This window comes from Odocoileus virginianus, chromosome 7 (genome assembly GCF_023699985.2).
Source record: "Odocoileus virginianus isolate 20LAN1187 ecotype Illinois chromosome 7, Ovbor_1.2, whole genome shotgun sequence".
NCBI classification, from domain to species: domain Eukaryota; kingdom Metazoa; phylum Chordata; class Mammalia; order Artiodactyla; family Cervidae; genus Odocoileus; species Odocoileus virginianus.
The window spans coordinates 75,088,626-75,106,785 of NC_069680.1; the positions used below are offsets into that span (position 1 = coordinate 75,088,626).

The 18,160-nt window shown below is 45.7% G+C and overlaps 1 protein-coding gene across 3 annotated transcripts in view; it reads right to left on the reverse strand.

The window, feature by feature from the left end:
• Positions 1-18,160, reverse strand: part of LOC110138453 (titin-like) — a 46,130-nt gene that overhangs the window by 4,238 nt on the left and 23,732 nt on the right. For 2 of the 3 annotated variants that reach the window (XM_070470981.1, XM_070470983.1), the window contains exons 10-15: positions 14,672-14,767; positions 7,148-7,217; positions 6,455-6,611; positions 3,164-4,864; positions 2,132-2,170; positions 921-1,001 (exon numbers count right to left, since the gene is read on the reverse strand). In XM_070470981.1, coding sequence (XP_070327082.1) covers positions 921-1,001; positions 2,132-2,170; positions 3,164-4,864; positions 6,455-6,611; positions 7,148-7,217; positions 14,672-14,767 — 2,144 coding nt within the window. The remainder of the gene's footprint in view (positions 1-920; positions 1,002-2,131; positions 2,171-3,163; positions 4,865-6,454; positions 6,612-7,147; positions 7,218-14,671; positions 14,768-18,160) is intronic. The other variant, XM_070470982.1, reaches the window with a different exon arrangement.

Consider the following 18,160-nt stretch of genomic DNA (forward strand, 5'->3'; position numbering starts at 1 on the left):
CCCACTCCCTGCTCAGGGGGAAGCGTCCTGTTACTGGGGAGAAAGAGAAAGATGAGGAAAACAAAGAACAGGCCAGAAAGTAGACCTGGTGGAGGTAGGATGTGGAGCCGGTCCTCTGAGTGGGAATAAGTCCCTGGCAGGTGACTTCCTCCCTCTTGGAAGGTGAGCTCTGGCTTTCTTGGGCCCCCATAATGACTGTAAGGGGGGACGTGGGGCTGGCCTTCCTACTGCCATTTGAAGCTCCCAGGAGGAAACAATGGATCCCACAGGGACAGAGGCAGCGCCAGAGTGAGGAAGGCAAAGCTGAACCCAGAGATGGTGGTTCTTTTCTTCCTCACACCTGCCACCTGGGGCCCTCCTTAGTCCCTGTCATCTGTCAGCCTCCTGCCAGCTGGGATCTCAGTCACTGGGAAGAGGGAAGTATCCTCAGGTTCCCTCCTTCATGTGGCCCTTGTCACCCCCTCTCAGGTGCCCCAAGGACAATGCAGTGAGCTCTCTCCCTCCCTCACTTAGCAGACAGGAACTGTGGGTACTTCTGGGCTGTTTAATGGTGGTAAGATCTGGGCTCAGAAATATTTGTTACAGACCTATATGAGGTTCTTGTAATTTAGTTTATTTTCATTCTTCCAATCACTGGTCAGTAAGACACAGGCAATTGCTAAAGTTGATGATAACCTTTGTGAGACCTAGGGATTGTTTGGTTGTGAGCCAGCTATCAACATCCAGAATACTGAGCCCAGTATTCTGAGCCTCCTCCACAGGGGGAGGACCCCGGTCCAAAATATGGTGCCCATAAACTCATCTCCATCCATCCAGGATTCTGAAGTCCAGGCCTCTGCTATAGGAACTGAGGGCTCCCCCTTCCTCCCACTTCCCAGTTTGGAGGGCATTATCCTTCATTTCCTAAGGGTACTTCTCACCTCCATCTGTCTCATCCTGTCTTCTTGGCATTCACAGCAAGGGATAATCACTGTGGTATATCCCTGCTCGGGGCATGGCTTCTAGAAAGAGAAAATAATTGAGTCCTTGTCTGGCAGCTCCTGGGTGCAGACATAGGTTTTCTGTTTCCTCGGGCACTGTCAAGTACTGGCTACTCAGCAAATGTGTGCTGGAGAATCAGGCACAAATGACCAGTACCTGGCACAGTAAGAGAGTGGCCTCCATGTGATAACACACCAACTCCTTTTGGTTTAAAGATATCTCAAAGTATCAACAAACTCTATCCTGTCCCCTTGGTTCCTGGAGGCTTCCCTTGTAGGAGAAGCTGGGTGTGAGGCTCCACCATGTGATGGAGGCTGTCAGGGATGCAGCATTAGCAGGTTACAGAGTTGCATTCATCCATCCCTGGCAGATCCAGCCTCCCCAGGTCCCACTGCAGCCAGTGCTATGCCAGCCCTGCCAGGGACCCTGTTTGCCACTAGACATCAGATCCAGGCCCCTCTACCCTGGGACATGAGTCCCTGCTCTAACTACTATTTATGGGGCCGGTTTGGGTCCCCATTTGGTCTGCCACATCCTCCCCACCTGATCCTTGGTCTCTGTGCTCACCTTGGCTGCCCTTCCCTCACAGCTCGATGCCAGGCAAGACTCCCTCCACCCTCCTCAGCCCCCTAGTCCCCAAATGCCAGGCCCACCAAGACCCTAACCCTGACATGAGCCAGGGGTGAAGAACATGGAAATGGAGCCCAAAATACATCAGAGCTCAGGGAGGGGGTCCAGGTCTCTGAAACTTGAGGATCCTTTTCCAAAAGGTCACCTGAGTCTTGGGAAGGACCATCCTACAAACAGTTCTTCAGGAATGACAAAAAGCCCATTGATTCCAGGAAAGATCACAGCTGTTCCTGAAATAAGATCCCCCAAGTGCTGATTTACTACTAAAGGCCCCGGATCAGGCCATGTTGGGTATTGGGTAACGGCATTGTCTGGATGACATTTTGTGAGTCTCACATCCTCTCTGGGGGTCCCTCCCTTCACTCTGTCACCCTATTCTTTCTGCTTGTTCTCTCTGGCCAGGTAGGTAGGAGTTGGAAGTGGGGAGGACATATCCCCATACACATCAGGGGGCCTCTCTGTGGAGAGCAGTGTGTGCATCAGGTGTGTTGACAACATTAGGACCAAACACACCACTTACCTTTTCTGGTTTCTGGGCTGGTGATGGCTTCTTGATGATCTAGGATGTTAAAGACACAAACACAGCTGGAAGGGGCATGGAGAGCTCTAGCTCAGCCTTTCAGACAGGAGGGAACCCAGCTCAGAAACACTAGGGTGACAAACATCTGCACTGGGGTGTCAACCTAGATGCCCAAGGCCTGAGCATCTGTGGGTAACAGGTTCCACCTCCTTGAGCCTCAGCCTCTTCAGTTTTCAAAGGGTAATCGATAGCTCTGTGTAGGGTCAACAGGGAGACAGACTAAGGCTCCTGTTCCCTGGTAGAGGCCCCACCTGGGAGTTTTCAACAGCAAACGACATCATATGAAGACAAGAGAACATTCCCCACACTCCCACTTCCCTCTCCTTCTCTCCCACCCCAGGGTCAGTCTTTATCCTTTATCATTATCAGGGTATCTGCCACATGCTCTGAAGGTGATGTTTATTCTCAGTGCCCTCCAGGTACCAATAACAGACTATACACCAGCCAGTGAGCTTCTATGGGCAATGACAACAGCTGTTTCATTTCTGGGCCTCTGTGCCCAGCATGGGATCCTGAGCATCCTGGTAACTTAGTGATGACTGATGAAGGTGTGACTAAGGTACCAGAGATGGGCAGGGATCCATGCTGTTTTCAAAGGCACAACCGCCCCCAAGGTTAGCATCCTTCAGGCCAGCATCCTTCTCCCTTTGGGCCATAAGTGCCCCTGGAGAATCCTCTTCTTCCCCCAATAGCAGAGACTCCTTAGGCTTTTGTTCATTTGCGTTCTTCAGAATCCTGACCTCTGTGGGGGCACTTGTGGTCTCAGGACATCTGGATACCTTTTCCCCAGGGGCCAAGACAGCTCATAGACTACCTTTCTATGAAGGTAAAAGCATGACACAGACTGTTTTTTGCTGGTGCGAGGGCTCCAGAGCTGATAGGAACCTGTCCACAGGATCATGAGGCAGGCACCTGTCCAAGGGGGAGGTTGGTAAGGGCTGGGCACAGGCTGTTCAGGCAGGGATCACTCACCCACTTGTGACAGCAGATGCAGACAAGCAGTGACAGGAACAGGGACAGGAACAAGGCTGAGATGAGCACAGGGACCCAGAGAGGATTACTGTAAAGCAGGTTACGGCTGACAACCTTGGGCATTAAGCTAATCTTCCCTGGGACAGTCCCATGTATTATTATCTCCCCTTCTGGGAAAAACTCTGGTATGGTGGTCTCCTCCTCTGGCACAACCATGGATGTTGCGGTCTCCTCTGTGACAGTGGTGGGCACTGTGGTCTCCTCTTCTGGGGAAATGTTAGACATGGTGGTCTCCTCCTCTGGCACAACCGCGGGTGCTGTGGTCTCTGTGATAGTGGTGGGCACCGTGGTCTCCTCTTCCGGGGAAATGTTAGACAAGGTGGTCTCCTCCTCTGGCACAACTGCGGGTGCTGTGGTCTCCTCTGTGACAGTGGTGGGCACCATGGTCTCCTCTTCCGGGGAAATGTTAGACAAGGTGGTCTCCTCCTCTGGCACAACTGCGGGTGCTGTGGTCTCCTCTGTGACAATGGTGGGCACCATGGTCTCCTCTTCCGGGGAAATGTTAGACAAGGTGGTCTCCTCCTCTGGCACAACTGTGGGCTCTGTGGTCTCCTCTTCTGGGGCAATGTTAGACAAGGTGGTCTCCTCCTCTGGCACAACCGTGGGCTCTGTGGTCTCCTCTTCTGGGGCAATGTTAGACAAGGTGGTCTCCTCCTCTGGCACAACCGTGGGCTCTGTGGTCTCCTCTTCTGGGACAATGTTAGACAAGGTGGTCTCCTCCTCTGGCACAACCGTGGGCTCTGTGGTCTCCTCTGCGACAGCGGTGGGCACTGTGGTCTCTGTCTTTGGGAACGCCTCGGGAAATATGATCTCCTCTTCTGGGAACACCTCAGGATATGTGGCCTCCTCTTCTGGGATCACCTCAGGAAATGTGGTCTCATCTTCTGGGGACACCTCTGGAAATGTGGCCTCATTTTCTCGGAACACCTGAGGAAATGTGGTCTCATTTCCTGGGAACCTTTGAGGAAATGTGGTCTCCTCTTCTGGGAACCCCTCAGGAAATGTGGTCTCATCTTCTGGAACCACCTGAGGAAATGTATTCTCCTCTTCCGGGAACACCTCAGGAAATGTGGTCTCATCTTCTGGGACCACCTGAGGAAATATGGTCTCATCTTCTGGGACCACTTGAGGAAATGTCTCCTCTTCTGGGACCACCTGAGGAAATGTCTCCTCTTCTGGGACCACCTGAGGAAACGTGGTCTCATCTTCTGGGACCACCTGAGGAAACATGGTCTCATCTTCTGGGACCACCTGAGGAAACGTGGTCTCATCTTCTGGGACCACTTGAGGAAATGTCTCCTCTTCTGGGACCACCTGAGGAAATGTCTCCTCTTCTGGGACCACCTGAGGAAACGTGGTCTCCTCTTCTGGGGCTACTTCAGGAAATGCAGTCTCATCTTCTGGGACCACCTCAGGAACTGTTGTCTCTTCCTCTGGGACAAAAGTACTCGCTGTGGTCATCCTTGTGATAGTGGTATGTACTGTGCTTTTTGTTGTGACAGTGGTAGGTACTGTGCTTGTCGTTGTGGCAACAGTAGGTACTGTGGTTGTCAAGACAACAGTAGGCACTATGGTCCTTATCATGATAACTGTAGGCAGTGTGATCACTGTTGATACTATAGTGGGTTCTGAAGGCTTAACCTATGGAAGGCACACACACCAGGATTCTGAGGTTGGCCTGGGTGATCTCTTCCGGGGCACCCACCAACCATTTCCCGCATTGGGTTTCCTGGTCTACCCAGGACCACCTGTACTCAGGTTGCTTCATCTACAGGGACCACAATGGCACTAGTCTCTCTCCCCAGCTCCCTGACCTTGGGCAGAGCTACTCTATCCCTCTCTGAATCTCTATCTCCATGTTTGTGGTGAGGAAGTTAGTGGTATTTGATGCATTAGAAAGAGGCTATAGAAAGTTCCAGCACAGGCCAGGTCCACATGGGACCTTAAAGAATGGGCTCTGTCCTCTTGTTGTTCATAGCCAAGGGTGAGTGAGCTGCATCCATGGACCTGAACTGCCCAGCCCTTCTCTCCATCAGTGGCTTTGCTGAGAGAAGCAGAAGGGAAGGGGAAAGACTGAGCCTGTGCTCAGGAAATGGCAGTCTCTGGGTGACCCTGTGCTGGGCACAGCGCCAGAGGTGGCTCCTGAGTTCTCTTTTCAATGTGCCTGTGGATGGGTGGTCCTCAGGTGGCAAGACTCCTGGTTGGGAAATGTGGAGGTTCGGTCTCAGGTCCCCAGGAAGAGGGACAGGGAGCAGAGGACACAGACACATGTAGGGACTGTCACACTGCGAGAACCCTCACCAGCTGGCACTAGACACAGGGGCAGTGGGATCAAGCACAGAATCCCTCTTCTCAAAGAAACCTCACTCCAAAGTGACAGGCTCTGTTGTTGCCTATACCGGGCTGCTCCAGGATAAGCAGCCTGGATGCCATAGAGCTGGGAAAAGCAGCCCCTGGGAGCAGCCTTTGTTCTCAGTTTCCTCTTCCTGAGCTGCGGCCCACCCTCCCCGCAGCCCTGCCAGCTTCCCAGGAACAGAGGGCAGAGTCCTCCTGCAGAGGTCAGAGCCGGTTTGCAGAGAGGGGCAGTGGAGGAGCATGAGAGAGGAGGAGAGGCAGAAGGGAGGCTAATGACCTCTGTAAAGTGACTGCCAGTGTTCCCCAAACAGACTTGGAAGGCCGGGGCTGTGACGGTCATGAGTGTGTTCAGGGTGCTGCCTGCTGCTGCACCAATGCAGTGAAGACACACCCTGGCTGATCACGGCCATAGCTCTTCCCACCCTCTAGATCCCTAGGCCTGGGACCACAATTTGGAGAGCCCAAGGTTCTCAGAGGGCCTGGAATCTGTCTCCTAGTACACAGTGTCTCAGCCTCTTACACTCAACCTGGATGGAATCCGGGCTGGAGCCTTGAGCTCCCCACCACAAGGCCTGGCCAGGGGAGGTGGCATGGTGGGTCCAGGGTGGGCAGAACACCAACACCATTTGTGGAGTTGCTTAGAGCTTGAATTGGTCCCTTTGAAGTGCCTTCAGTGACGTGGTTCACAGAGGGTAGAGTTTCTGCAAGGCCTGGATAGATGCCTTAAACCTAGGTGTTCTTGTAGAAGGATTTGCTGAGATTTTTACAAGCCTGATGAAAGGTTAAGGGCACCTATCTGGCAGTGGGATGCTGCCTGAGACATCAGTCTCATAAACTTCTCGCTTGGCGTTTCCCAAGGAATTTTGCTTCACTTACCTTCTCTTCCCAGGTTTTATGTTCCTCCACTTTCCCCCCCTTCCACTGAGGTTCTTGCAGACCCACCCTGTTCTTCCCACAATCCTTGCCAGCAATTTTCAAGTCTTCATCTACAAAGTTGACACCATTGTTCAGGCTGTAATCAATGAAAACCTCCCTAAAGCACAGAAAGGCAGAGGGTAACCAACAGATCAAAGAGACACAGCCCTTGGCTCAGTCCATAGCTGTCTCATGGTAATAACTTCGACTATCAGCCATTTGGGACTATCAGAGAGCAGTCATCAGGGGTAAGGGGAGTTTATCCCCAAGCACCATGAGATTGACCCCTGCAATGAAGGTTATCAGACAGTGAGGTGTCCTGAGTGGAGTCAGATGTCCTCTTGGCCATGAGCTAAGTGACCAGGAACAGCTGTATTGTGTCACCATCCTGACTCCTCTGTATGTACAGAGTATATTGGAGTCCCTTGGAAAAGCTGTCTGGAGCAAAGTTAACATCCCTGGTTGCACAACTTCACCTGAATCCTTCCCTATGCAGAGCCTCGGCCACAGTGGGTCCCTGAGCTCCTCGAAGGACCACCAACCAGGTTAGGTGAGGATGATGCCCTGAGCTCTCCTGAGACAGATATGTGTTGCCCAGCAGAGGTGACTTCCTACATTCTTGGCCCAGTCACCCCCTCAACCCTAAATACTTACTGTCCAGCCTTGTCAAACATATGTCCTGGGCAAATTAATTTTTCTTTATTGATAGAGATGGGTCTTTTTCCTAAAAAAAAAAAAAAAAAACCCCACAAAAATGTCATTGGACATGTCCACTCATTTGTCTTTCCCATTCATTCTGTTTGCCCTTGGAAGCAGAGTTTACACTTGGTCAGAAGCAACTTTTCTTCTGACATGTACCATGTACCAAGCACTGAGCTCTGGTGTTTTGTTTTTTTAAACTTTATTTATTTATTTATTTTAAACTTTATTTAAATACAGTTGATATACAATATTACCTAAGTTCCAAGTGTACAATATGGTGATTCACAAAATTTAAAGGTTGTACTCCATTTATAGTTGTTATATTAATAAAAGGCACTGATATTTAAAGGGAACAAAGTAGGCAGAGGCCCTGCTCTCAAGGGCCTGACATTTGTGGGACTAGAGATGGAGACAGACAATAAAGCAACAAGCAATGAACAAAAACTGTCAGAGTGAAAAGTGCTGTGATGTCAATAAACGAGGGAAGGAATAGGGAAGGAGAGGAAGGCACAGCTGCTTTCGGAGTAGGTGATCTGTCCTGTCTTTTAGAGACACAGTTTCTCTTTAAGAGAGAGTGAAATATTTACACAGGACATGAAGGGATGTCTGGGATTTGCTTCACAATAATGAATTGTGAGAGTATCAGCAAAACCAGATTGGCCAAGGTTGATAATTACTGAAAGTAGGTAAGGCTCCTCCAGGGGCTCTATGCAACTTTTGCTACTTTTGTATGTTACTGAAGATTCTCATTAAAGATGAGGTGTATCTGAGGTGGGATTCCTGGAGTGGAACCAGGTGAGGGGAAAGCCGGGGAACAATCTGGGGAAGAGGGTCAAGGCTGTAGGTGCCTGAGGTGAGGCCCGAGGTAACTAGCTTAGCTTGTTGATGGAAAGAGAATGGGGCCTCATGGGCCCTGGGAAGGGATGTGGGCTTTCTTTTAAGTACAGTGAGTGTGTCAAGGGGCTGGCCAGGTCCAGGTGAGTTTGGACACAGAAGAAGCAGGACCTGCAATTGGCCTGGATGTGGGATGAGAACAAAGAGGAGTCAAGGACGACATGCAGGTTAGTGAGCAGGACATCTGGGTGGGGGTGGTGCCATCTGTGGACACAGGGAAGCCTGAGGGGGAACAGGGCCTCTGTGTTTGTGCTTGTTCTATGATTTTGTGGGACCTGCATGGTGGCCCTCGGGAGCCTCAGACATGTGTCATGAGTAGCTGTGGAACTTTCTCTCTCCTGAGCTCTTAACTCTTCTCATACCCTGACTGTGCTCACAGGTCAGACCTTTTGCCTCAGATGGTTTTCTTCCCAGTGACCAGCTTTTGGCTGTAACTCAGTTCTCAGATTAGCTATGAAGTTCTGCCCTGTGTTTCCCTTCATTTGTGCTGATATTGAAACTTACCACCAAGTACATTTAGGGGGATAGATTTGTGTCTGAGGAATAGGATGGTTGGATTAGAGTAAAAAAATTTCCCAAGGTAATGTGGTGTAATCTCCGTAGTGTTCATGGAGCAGGGAGAGTGAAGTGATGGCAGGCACCTTGCATAGTGAGGACGGAGAAGAGCATGGTTGGTTGCTGAAGTTTTCTTTTCCTTTTAATTGTAGTTTTGTTTTGTTTTTTTTTCTTTACAATATTATACTAGTTTCAGAGGAGGAGATGTTTGGATGGCATCACCGACTCAAAGGATATGAGTTTGACCAAACTCTGGGAGATGGTGAAGGACAGGGAAGCCTGGCATGCTGCAGTCCATGGGGTTGCAAAGAGTAGGATATGACTAAGTGACTGAACAACAACAATAATAATCTCAGGGGTATTGCCTAGTGATTAAAATTTTTAATAGATTATGCTGCATTTAAAAGTATTATAAAATATTGGCTACATTTCTTGTGCTTACAATATATCCTGTAGCTTATTTATTTTATACACAACAGTTTGTACCTCTTAATCTCCTACACCTGGATCTTGCCTCTCCTCATTTCCTCCTTCCCTCTGACTACCACTAGTTTGTTCTCTTTATCTGTGAGTCTGTTTCTGTTTTGTTATATTCAACCATTTCTTTCAATTTTAGATGCCATGTATAAGTGATAATGCACAGTATTTACCTTTCTCTGTCTGACTTCAGTTAGCATAATATCCTCTAGATCCATCCATGTTACTTCAAATTGTAGAATTTCATTATTTTTCATGGCTGAGTAATATTCCCTTGTGTATGTGGATATATAGCACATCTTCTTTATCTATTCATCTGTTGAGGGACACTTAGGTTGCTTCCATATCTTGTCTATTATAAATAATGCTGCTGTGAACATTAGGGTATATGTATCTTTTCAAATTACTGTTTTTATTTTTTTTCAGATAATATATCCCATAGAGGAATTGCTGGATTATATGGTAATTCTATTTTTACTTTAATGAGGAATCTCTACATTGCTTTCCCTAGTGACTGCACCAACTCACGATTCCATCAACAGTACACTAGGCTTCACTTTTCTCCACATCCTGGCCAACATGTGCTTATAGTTATTTTGACATGTGTGAGGTGACATCTCATGGTGGTTTTGACTTAAATAGTTAGTGATGTTGGTAATCTGTTTATCTACCTATTGGTTATCTGTATATCTTACATGGAAAAATGTCTATTTAGGTTTTCTGTCCATTTTTAAACTTTTTTTTATATTGAAGTGTGTGTTATTTATATATTCTGGATATTGACTCCTTATTAGTCATACCATTTGCAAATACTTTCTCTTTCAGTAGGTTGTCTTTTCATTTTGTCGATACTTTATTTTGCTGTGAAAAAGATTTTAAGTTTAATTTGGTCCCATTTGTGTATTTTTGATTTCTTTTTCATTGCCTTAGGAGACAGGTCCAAAAAGGTATTGCTACAATTTGTGTCAAAGAATATTTTATGTTTTCTTCGAGGAGTTGTATGGTTTCAGGTATTAAACTTACATCTTTAATGCATTTTTAGTTTTTATTTTTTTGGTATATGATGTGAGGAAATGTTCTAATGTCATTGTTTTTTTGTGCAGCTGTCCAATTTTTCCAGCACCACATTCTGAAGAGATTGACTTTTCTCATTCATATATTCTTGCCTCCTTTGTCATAGATTAAGCAGTGGCCACAGGACTGGAAGAGGTCAATTTTCACTCCAAAGAAAGGCAATGCCAAAGAATGTTCAAACTACCACACAATTGCACTCATCTCACACATTAGCAAAAAAGTAATGCTGAAAATTCTCCAAGCTAGGCTTCAACAGTATGTGAATTGAGAACTTCCAGATGTTCGAGCTGGATTTAGAAAAGGCAGAGGAACCAGAGATCAAATTGCCAACATCCATAGGATCATAGAAAAAGCAAGAGAATTCCAGAAAAACATCTACTTCTGCTTCATCGATTACGCTAAAGACTTTGACTGTGTGGATCACAACAAACTGTGAGAAATCCTTAAAGAGATGGGAATACCAGACCACCCAACCTGCTTCCTGAGAAATCTGTATGCAAGTCAAGAAGCAACAGTTAAGAGTCAGACATGGAACAACAGATTGGTTCCAAGTTGGGAAAGGAGTATGTCAAGGCTGTATATTGTCACCTTGCTTATTTAACTTATATGCAGAATACATTATGCAAAATGCCGGACTGGATGAAGCACAAGCTGGAATCAAGATTGCAGACAGAAATATCAATAACCTCAGATATGCAGATAACACCACCCTTACACAGAAAGCAAAGAGGAACTAAAGAGCCTCTTGATGAAAGTGAAAGAGGAGAGTGAAAACTTGGCTTAAAACTTAACATTCAAAAAACTAAGATCATGGCATCCTGGTCCCGTCACTTCATGGCAAATAGATGGGGAAACAGTGGAAAGAGTGAGAGACTTTGTTTCTTTGGGCTCCGAAATCACTGCAGATGGTGACTGCAGCCAGGAAATTAAAGGACGCTAGCTCCTTGGAAGAAAAGTTATGACCAACCTAGACAGCATATTAAAAAGCAGAGACATTACTTTATTAACAAAGGTCTGTCTAGACAAAGCTATGGTTTTTCCAGTAGTCATGTACGGATTTGAGAGTTGGACTGTAAAGAAAGCTGAGAGTCAAAGAATTGATGCTTTTGAACTATGGTGTTGGAGAAGACTCTTGAGAGTCCCTTGGACAGCAAGGAGATCAAACCAGTCCATCCTAAAGGAAGTCAATCCTGAATATTCATTGGAAGGACTGATGCTGAAGCTGAAACTCCAGTACTTTGGCCACCTGATGCAAAGAGCTGACTCATTGGAAAAGACCCTGATGCTGGAAAGATTGAAGGCAGGAGGAGAAGGGGACAACAGAGAATGAGATGGTTGGATGGCATCACCAACTTAATGGATGTGAGTTTGAGCAAACTCCGGGAGTTGGTGATGGACAGGGTAGCCTGGCATGCTGCAGTCCATGGGGTTGCAAAGAGTTGGACACAGCTGAGCAACTGAGCTGACCATATGTCCATGTGTTTATTTCTGGGATCTCTATACTGTTCCATGGATCTTTGTGCCAGTTTTTGTGTCATTATCCTGCTGTCTTGATTGCTGCAACTTGTGGTATTGCCTGAACACAGGAAGCATGGTATTTCTAGCTTTGTTCTTTTTCCTCAAGTTTACATTGGCTATTCTTTTTATTTTATTTTTGTGGTTCCATAGAAATTTTAGTATTACTTATTTCATTTCTGTGAAAAATGTCAGAGATTTTTTTTCCCCTAGGAATTACATTAAATGTGTAGATTGCCTTGTGTAGCATGGACATTTTAACAATATTAATTCTTCCATTTCAAGAACATGGATTTTCTTTCCATGTATTTGTGTTTTCACTTTCTTTCATCAGTGTCAGGTAGTTTCAAGTATAGGTCTTTGACCTCCTTGGTAAGTTTATACCTAGGTATTTTATTCTTTTCGATGCAGTTATAAATAGGATTGTTTTCTTTAATTCTCTCTCTGATAGTTTCTTATTGGGCTTCTCTGATAACTCAGTTGGCAAAGAGTCCACCTGCAAGGCAGGAGAGCCCCGTTTGATTCCTGGATCAGGAAGATCTGCTGGAAAAGGGATAGGCTACCCACTCCAGGATTCTTGGGCTTCCCTTGTGGCTCAGCTGCTAAAGAATTCACCTGCAATGCAGGAGACCTGGGTTCAATCCCTGGGTTGGGATGATTCTCTGGAGAAGCCAGTCCAAGGGGTTCCAAAGGGTTGGACATGACTGAGTGACTTTCCTTTCACTTTCTGATAGTTTATTATTAGTGTTTAGAAATGCAACAAATTTCTGCATATTAATCTTGCATCATGCAACTTTATTGACTTCATTTATTAGTTTTAGTAGTTCTTTTGGTGGAGTTTCTTTTTTTTTATCATTTTCTGTATATAGTATCATGTCATCTGCAGATAGTGACAGATTTATTTGTTATTCCAATTTAGACGTCTTTCACTTCATTTTTTGTCTGTTCCCTGTGCCTAGGCCTTCCAATATATGTTAAATAGAAGTGATAAGAGTGAGCGTCCTTGTCTTGTTCCTGATTTTAAAAGAAAAGCTTACACATTTTCACTAATCTGTATTATGTCAGTTGTGGGATTGCCATAAATAGCTTTTGTTAAATTGAGATACGCTCTCTCTATACCACCTTTGATGAGAATTTTTTTCTTTTTAATCATGAAATGGATATTGAATTTCATCAAATGCCTTTTCTGTGTCTATTGAGATCATCAGGTGATTTTTATCCTTATTTTTTTTTCTATTGTCAATGTAGTGAATTATATTGATTTGTGGATACTGAATAATTCTTACATCCCTGAAATAAATCTCAATGGATTATGATGTTTAATCCTTTTTTATATATTGTTGAATTCAGTTGGCTAATATTTTGTTGAGCTTTTTCATCTATATTCATCAGAGATATTGGCCCATAATTTTCTTTTCTGTAGTGACCATGTCTACTTTTGGTATCTGGGTAATGTTGATCTTGTAGAATGATTTTTGGAGTGTTGCCTCCCCTTTAGTGTTTTGAAATAGTTTCAGAAGGATAGGTATTAGCTCTTCTGTGTAAGTTTGGTAGAATTCCCCTGTAAAGCCATGTCATCTTGGACTTTTGCTTGCTGGAAGTGTTTTGATCACATACTAAATTTTAATACTAGAGGTCAGTCTGTGCAGATCTATTTCTTCCTGATTCAATCTTGGGAGATTATATGTTTCTAGAAATTTATCAATTTCTTCTTGATTGTCCAATTTGTTGGCATACAATTGATTGTAATATTCTTTTATGACTTTTTGTATCACTGTGATATCAGTTGTGATTTCTTCTCTCTCACTTCTTATTTCAGTCCTTTCTCTTTTATTTTTATTTTTTTGCCACTTTTATTTTTTAATTGGAAGATAATTGCGTTACAGAATTTTGTTGTTTTGTCAAACATCAACAAGAATCAGCCATAGATACACCCATGTTCCCTCCCTCCTGAACGTCCCTCCCGTCTCCCTCCCCATCCCATCCTTCTAGACGGTCACAGAGCTCTTATTTGAATTCTCTGAGTCATACAACAAATGTTCGTTGGCTATCTATTTTACATACGGTATTGTAAGTTCCTATGTTACACTCTCCATGCAACTCACCCTCTCCCTCCTCCCCTCCTGCCACGTCCATAAGTCTGTTCTCTACGTCTGTTTCTCCATTGCTGCCCTGTAAATAAATTCATCAGTACCATCTTTTTAGATTCCATATATATGCATCAGTATATGATCTTTATATTTCTCTTTCTGACTTACTTCACTCTGTATAATAGGCTCTAGGTTTGTCCACCTCATTAGAACTGATTCAGATGCATTCCTTTTCAATGGCTGTGTAGTATTCCATTGTATACATGTACCACAGCTTCTTTATCCATTCATCTGTTGATGGCCATCTAGGTTGCTTCCATATTCTAGCTATTATAAATAGTACTGCAATGAACATTGGGGTACATGTGTCTTTTTCAATTTTGGTTTCCTCTGGGTATATGCCTAGTAGTAGGATTGCTGGCTCATATGGTGGTTTTATTCCTAGTTTTTAAAGGAATCCCCACATCATCTTCCATAGTGGCTGTATCAATTTATATTTCCACCATCAATGCAAGAGGGTTCCCTTTTCCCAACATCCTCTCCAGCATTTATTGTTTGCAGACTTTTTGATGACGGCCATTCTGTGTTTCAGTCCCTTCTCTTTTTTCTTGATGAGCCTGGATAAAGGTTTATCCATCAACTTTAATTTTTCAAAAAAGATCTTGATGTCCTAGGAGACTGATTACTTATAAGCTTTGCATAAGAAGGGCGAGGCTTCCAGCCAAGTCTCTTCCTCCACTTGTTCATTCTGCCTTTATTCTTACAGTATCTACAGTGAGTAGGCAGCAAGAACTTGAAAGTTTGGTTGGATGAAAGGAATGTAGTGTGTTGTGTGGTATTTCTAACTTGCCATACCAAGGGGGTTACTTACCATAGATTTTTCTGGGGCCCAACTGATATCTGCAAACAATTTCATCCTTCCTTTTTTGTTGTAGGCCAGATGCAGAAAATTTTACTTTATAGGCTTCTGCAAGAATAACATCCAAAGGTTTGTGTTAGGAGGGACTCAGTGCTGTCTTCCCTCTGACCTCACAGTTATAGAATTTCACTCAAAACTGAACTCCCAAGTGGTTTCTAGGAGAAAGTAGCTCTGTCTGAACCAAACTCTGGTTACCTTCTGTGCAAGATCCTGAAGTGGTATCGCTGAGGGTCCACTCTGAGGATACTGAACTGAGTTTTGAGCAGTTGGGGTGCTGCTACAAACCCCTCTGAACAGTTGAGCTAAAAGACACCCAGTCTCATATCCTCCACAGGGACAAATCCGGACCCTGAAAAGCCATGCTCTTCCCTAAGTGTTATAGACAGTGCTTGCCACTGAAAATCACAGAGGAACCAAGACAACTCAGGCTGAAGACAGTCCTGACCTTTGGGTTGAGCACACAAGCCTGGTGCTTGTGGGGTTTTCTGACACTTGAGGGTCTGTTTTACCTCCCTATGTTTTACCTCCCTATGTCAGGCTAGAGACCCCAGGAGCAAAATCAGGACCTGGGTGAGGCATGCAATGAGGCAAGGACCCTGCACAGCAGAATCCCCCATGGAGGGTAAAATCCTGTCTTAGCTGTGGCTCTGAAGTCTGCAGTGACTATTCTTCCCCTCCTTCTTCCTGCCCCTTCATGTGTCTCACACAACGCTCTACCCCCACCACAGAGATTCACCAAGCACTTCCTTTGTCCAGGGTGTTAGACACTGATACGCAGTTCTGGGCCATAGCCCCTCGCCAGACTACTGGGTCCCCAGTGGTGCTTTCTGCCAACTGAGACAAATACCAGGGGATCCAGAGAGGGCAAGTCATAGGCCTGCCCCTGGGGACCTGGCCAGGATAAGTGTAGGTCATCCTACTGCAAGTCCATGGTCTTTAGCCTCCACCCCTGCATCCTGGCAAAGGTTGGCTAGTTCCAATCGCATATACTTGATTTGCCCAAGATCAATTAACTTGGGAAGCATTCCTCAGAAATGCCAGCACAGCCTTGGACCTGGCAGTCCTGATTTCTCCTGCTTCAGATGTTCCTGAAGCTTCCATCAGATCAAAGTGGGGTTTGCAAATTCTCTTTTGAAGTTAATAGATTTTCTTGGCCTGCTTACGTGTTTTGGGACATGCTTTCCAACATGTTTATGTTGGAAGCATAAACCCCCACTGGGGACCTGGAGGTCCCAGCCTCGTAGGTGAAGATTGAGCCTACCCTCTCCTTCCATGTGGTGACTGGAGGGAGCGCAGCAGCAGAGGTCAGGGCTGGCTGATAATCCAGCACACAGACCATACTGCTTCCTTCCAGGAGCAGGGCACACTGCCTGCCACCTGGGTGCCTTCCTTCCTTCCTCCTTGGGTCTCCTGCTGCCTTCAGCCCTGCTCAGGTGCGGCATCAGCTTTGCAACAGAGTCCCTCTGTCCCAGGCAGTGCTGCTCTCAAAGGATGGCTTCTGAGTTCTGGCAAGTCTCCAAACTGGGAGGCAGGGTGATGGTTTCAATATTTCAGCAAAAGAAACTTTCAGATAAAGGACTGTTGTTTTGTCCAGAAAGCTGTCCCTTTTTCTTCCCAAATTTCTACCCATTGTACCGTAATTCCTCCAACAGTATCAACCAAGGGAAGAAAATGAAGTGACAGGAAGGCCTAAAATTGGTTTCCAGGGCTGTATTTGCTGCATTTCCACATACAGTTCACTGCCCACCAGCTCTCGCACGGCAGAAGGACTGACAGTCCCTGGAAGGGAGACCAATCCTTTCTGGAATGGAAAGCTTTCGCTCTGAAAGAAAACGATACACCAGGCCACCCGGAGGTTCCAAAGAGCTGGGAAGCTGATGGAGATGAGCAGGAAGAGGGCATCTAACTTGCTTGAAACTGACTAGGGTACACAGATGAATGTGACCTGCCCTGGGGAGGTCAGATCTGGAGCACCACATGCTGAGTGGCATATCCACTTTGAGAGAAACTGGACTTTGACCAATTATTACCTGGTTCTCCACTTAAGGCAGAAATTCTACTTTGGTCTTGATCGAGGGAATTCCTTTCCCAAGTTCACAGGGTGGTAAATATCAGGATGGTCCTACAGTATGACTTCTAATATCAACCTTTTAGGAATAATCTGAATATTGACCAAGAGAGACTAATGAAATTGGCCCATCCATGCAATAGAATACTGTGCATAAAGTTGGAAAATTCTATGTACTACAAGATCCTATTAATTTAAAAATATCCTTGGTAAAGTATTTTTAGGTAGGAGTTACATATAAAAGAGGGTTTCTTTGTGGTTGTTACCTCTGGACACATTAGGTTGGGACAAGGGGGGACCTTGTCATGGTGGAAGGGCAGCCTCTACCCAGGCTGCTTGCTGGAGGGTCCCACGCTACGTGTGTGCAGTGTGCCCTGCCTTCACCCCTCAGGTTCTCCTGCCCCACAGAGCCCCCACAGAGAGGCTCTGGCAGACGCAGAGTAGGACACCAGACCTCAGGGGGAAGCCTTGCACTGCATTGTTTCCCACTATGGCCTCGCATGCTGAGCTCACCTGCTGGACTTCTTGCAGACACTCACTCTGGTCTGGTCACATATGGGAAAAAGTGTGACCAGGTGGTGCCTCCAGCCTGCCTTCCAGGGTCAAATCCCAAGCAAATCCCAAGCAACACACAGCAGCTGTGAATCCCCAAACCACAGTGGCAAATGTCCCAGGCCAGACCCTGGGCTCATTCCGTATGAGTCACTGAAGAAAAGTTCTAGAGCAGCAAATTAGCATTTGGAGGAAGAACTCAGGGAGGAGCTGGCTCCAGGGTTGAGGGCAAAGATTGTCTGTGAAAGGAGCTGAGAGGACATTCTGGGGCAACCCTGGTGTTCTGAGTCTTCATGGGTTTGCATTTGTCAGGACTCATCAAATGATACACTCAAGTCTGCTGCATTTCAAAAAGAGAATCTTAACAAAATTTTTTTTCCAAATTAAAGATGTGTGTTGTGCTAGCCTGGTGACTGTAATATTTTTTAAACTTTTTTTTTTCCCATTTATTTTTATTTGTTGGAGGCTAATTACTTTACAATATTGTAGTGGTTTTTGCCATACATTGACATGAGTCAGCCATGGGTTTACATGTGTTCCCCATCCCGATTCCCCCTCCCGCCTCCCTCTCCATCCCATCCCTCTGGGTCTTCCCACTGCACCAGCTCTGAACACCCGTCTCATGCATCCAACCTGGGCTGGTGATCTGTTTCACCCTTGATACTATACTTGTTTCAATGCTGTTCCCTCTGAACATCCCACCCTCACCTTCTCCCACAGAGTCTAAAAGTCTGTTCTGTACATCTGTGTCTCTTTTTCTGTTTTGCATATAGGTTTATCGTTACCACCTTTTAAAATTCCATATATATGCGTTAGTATAC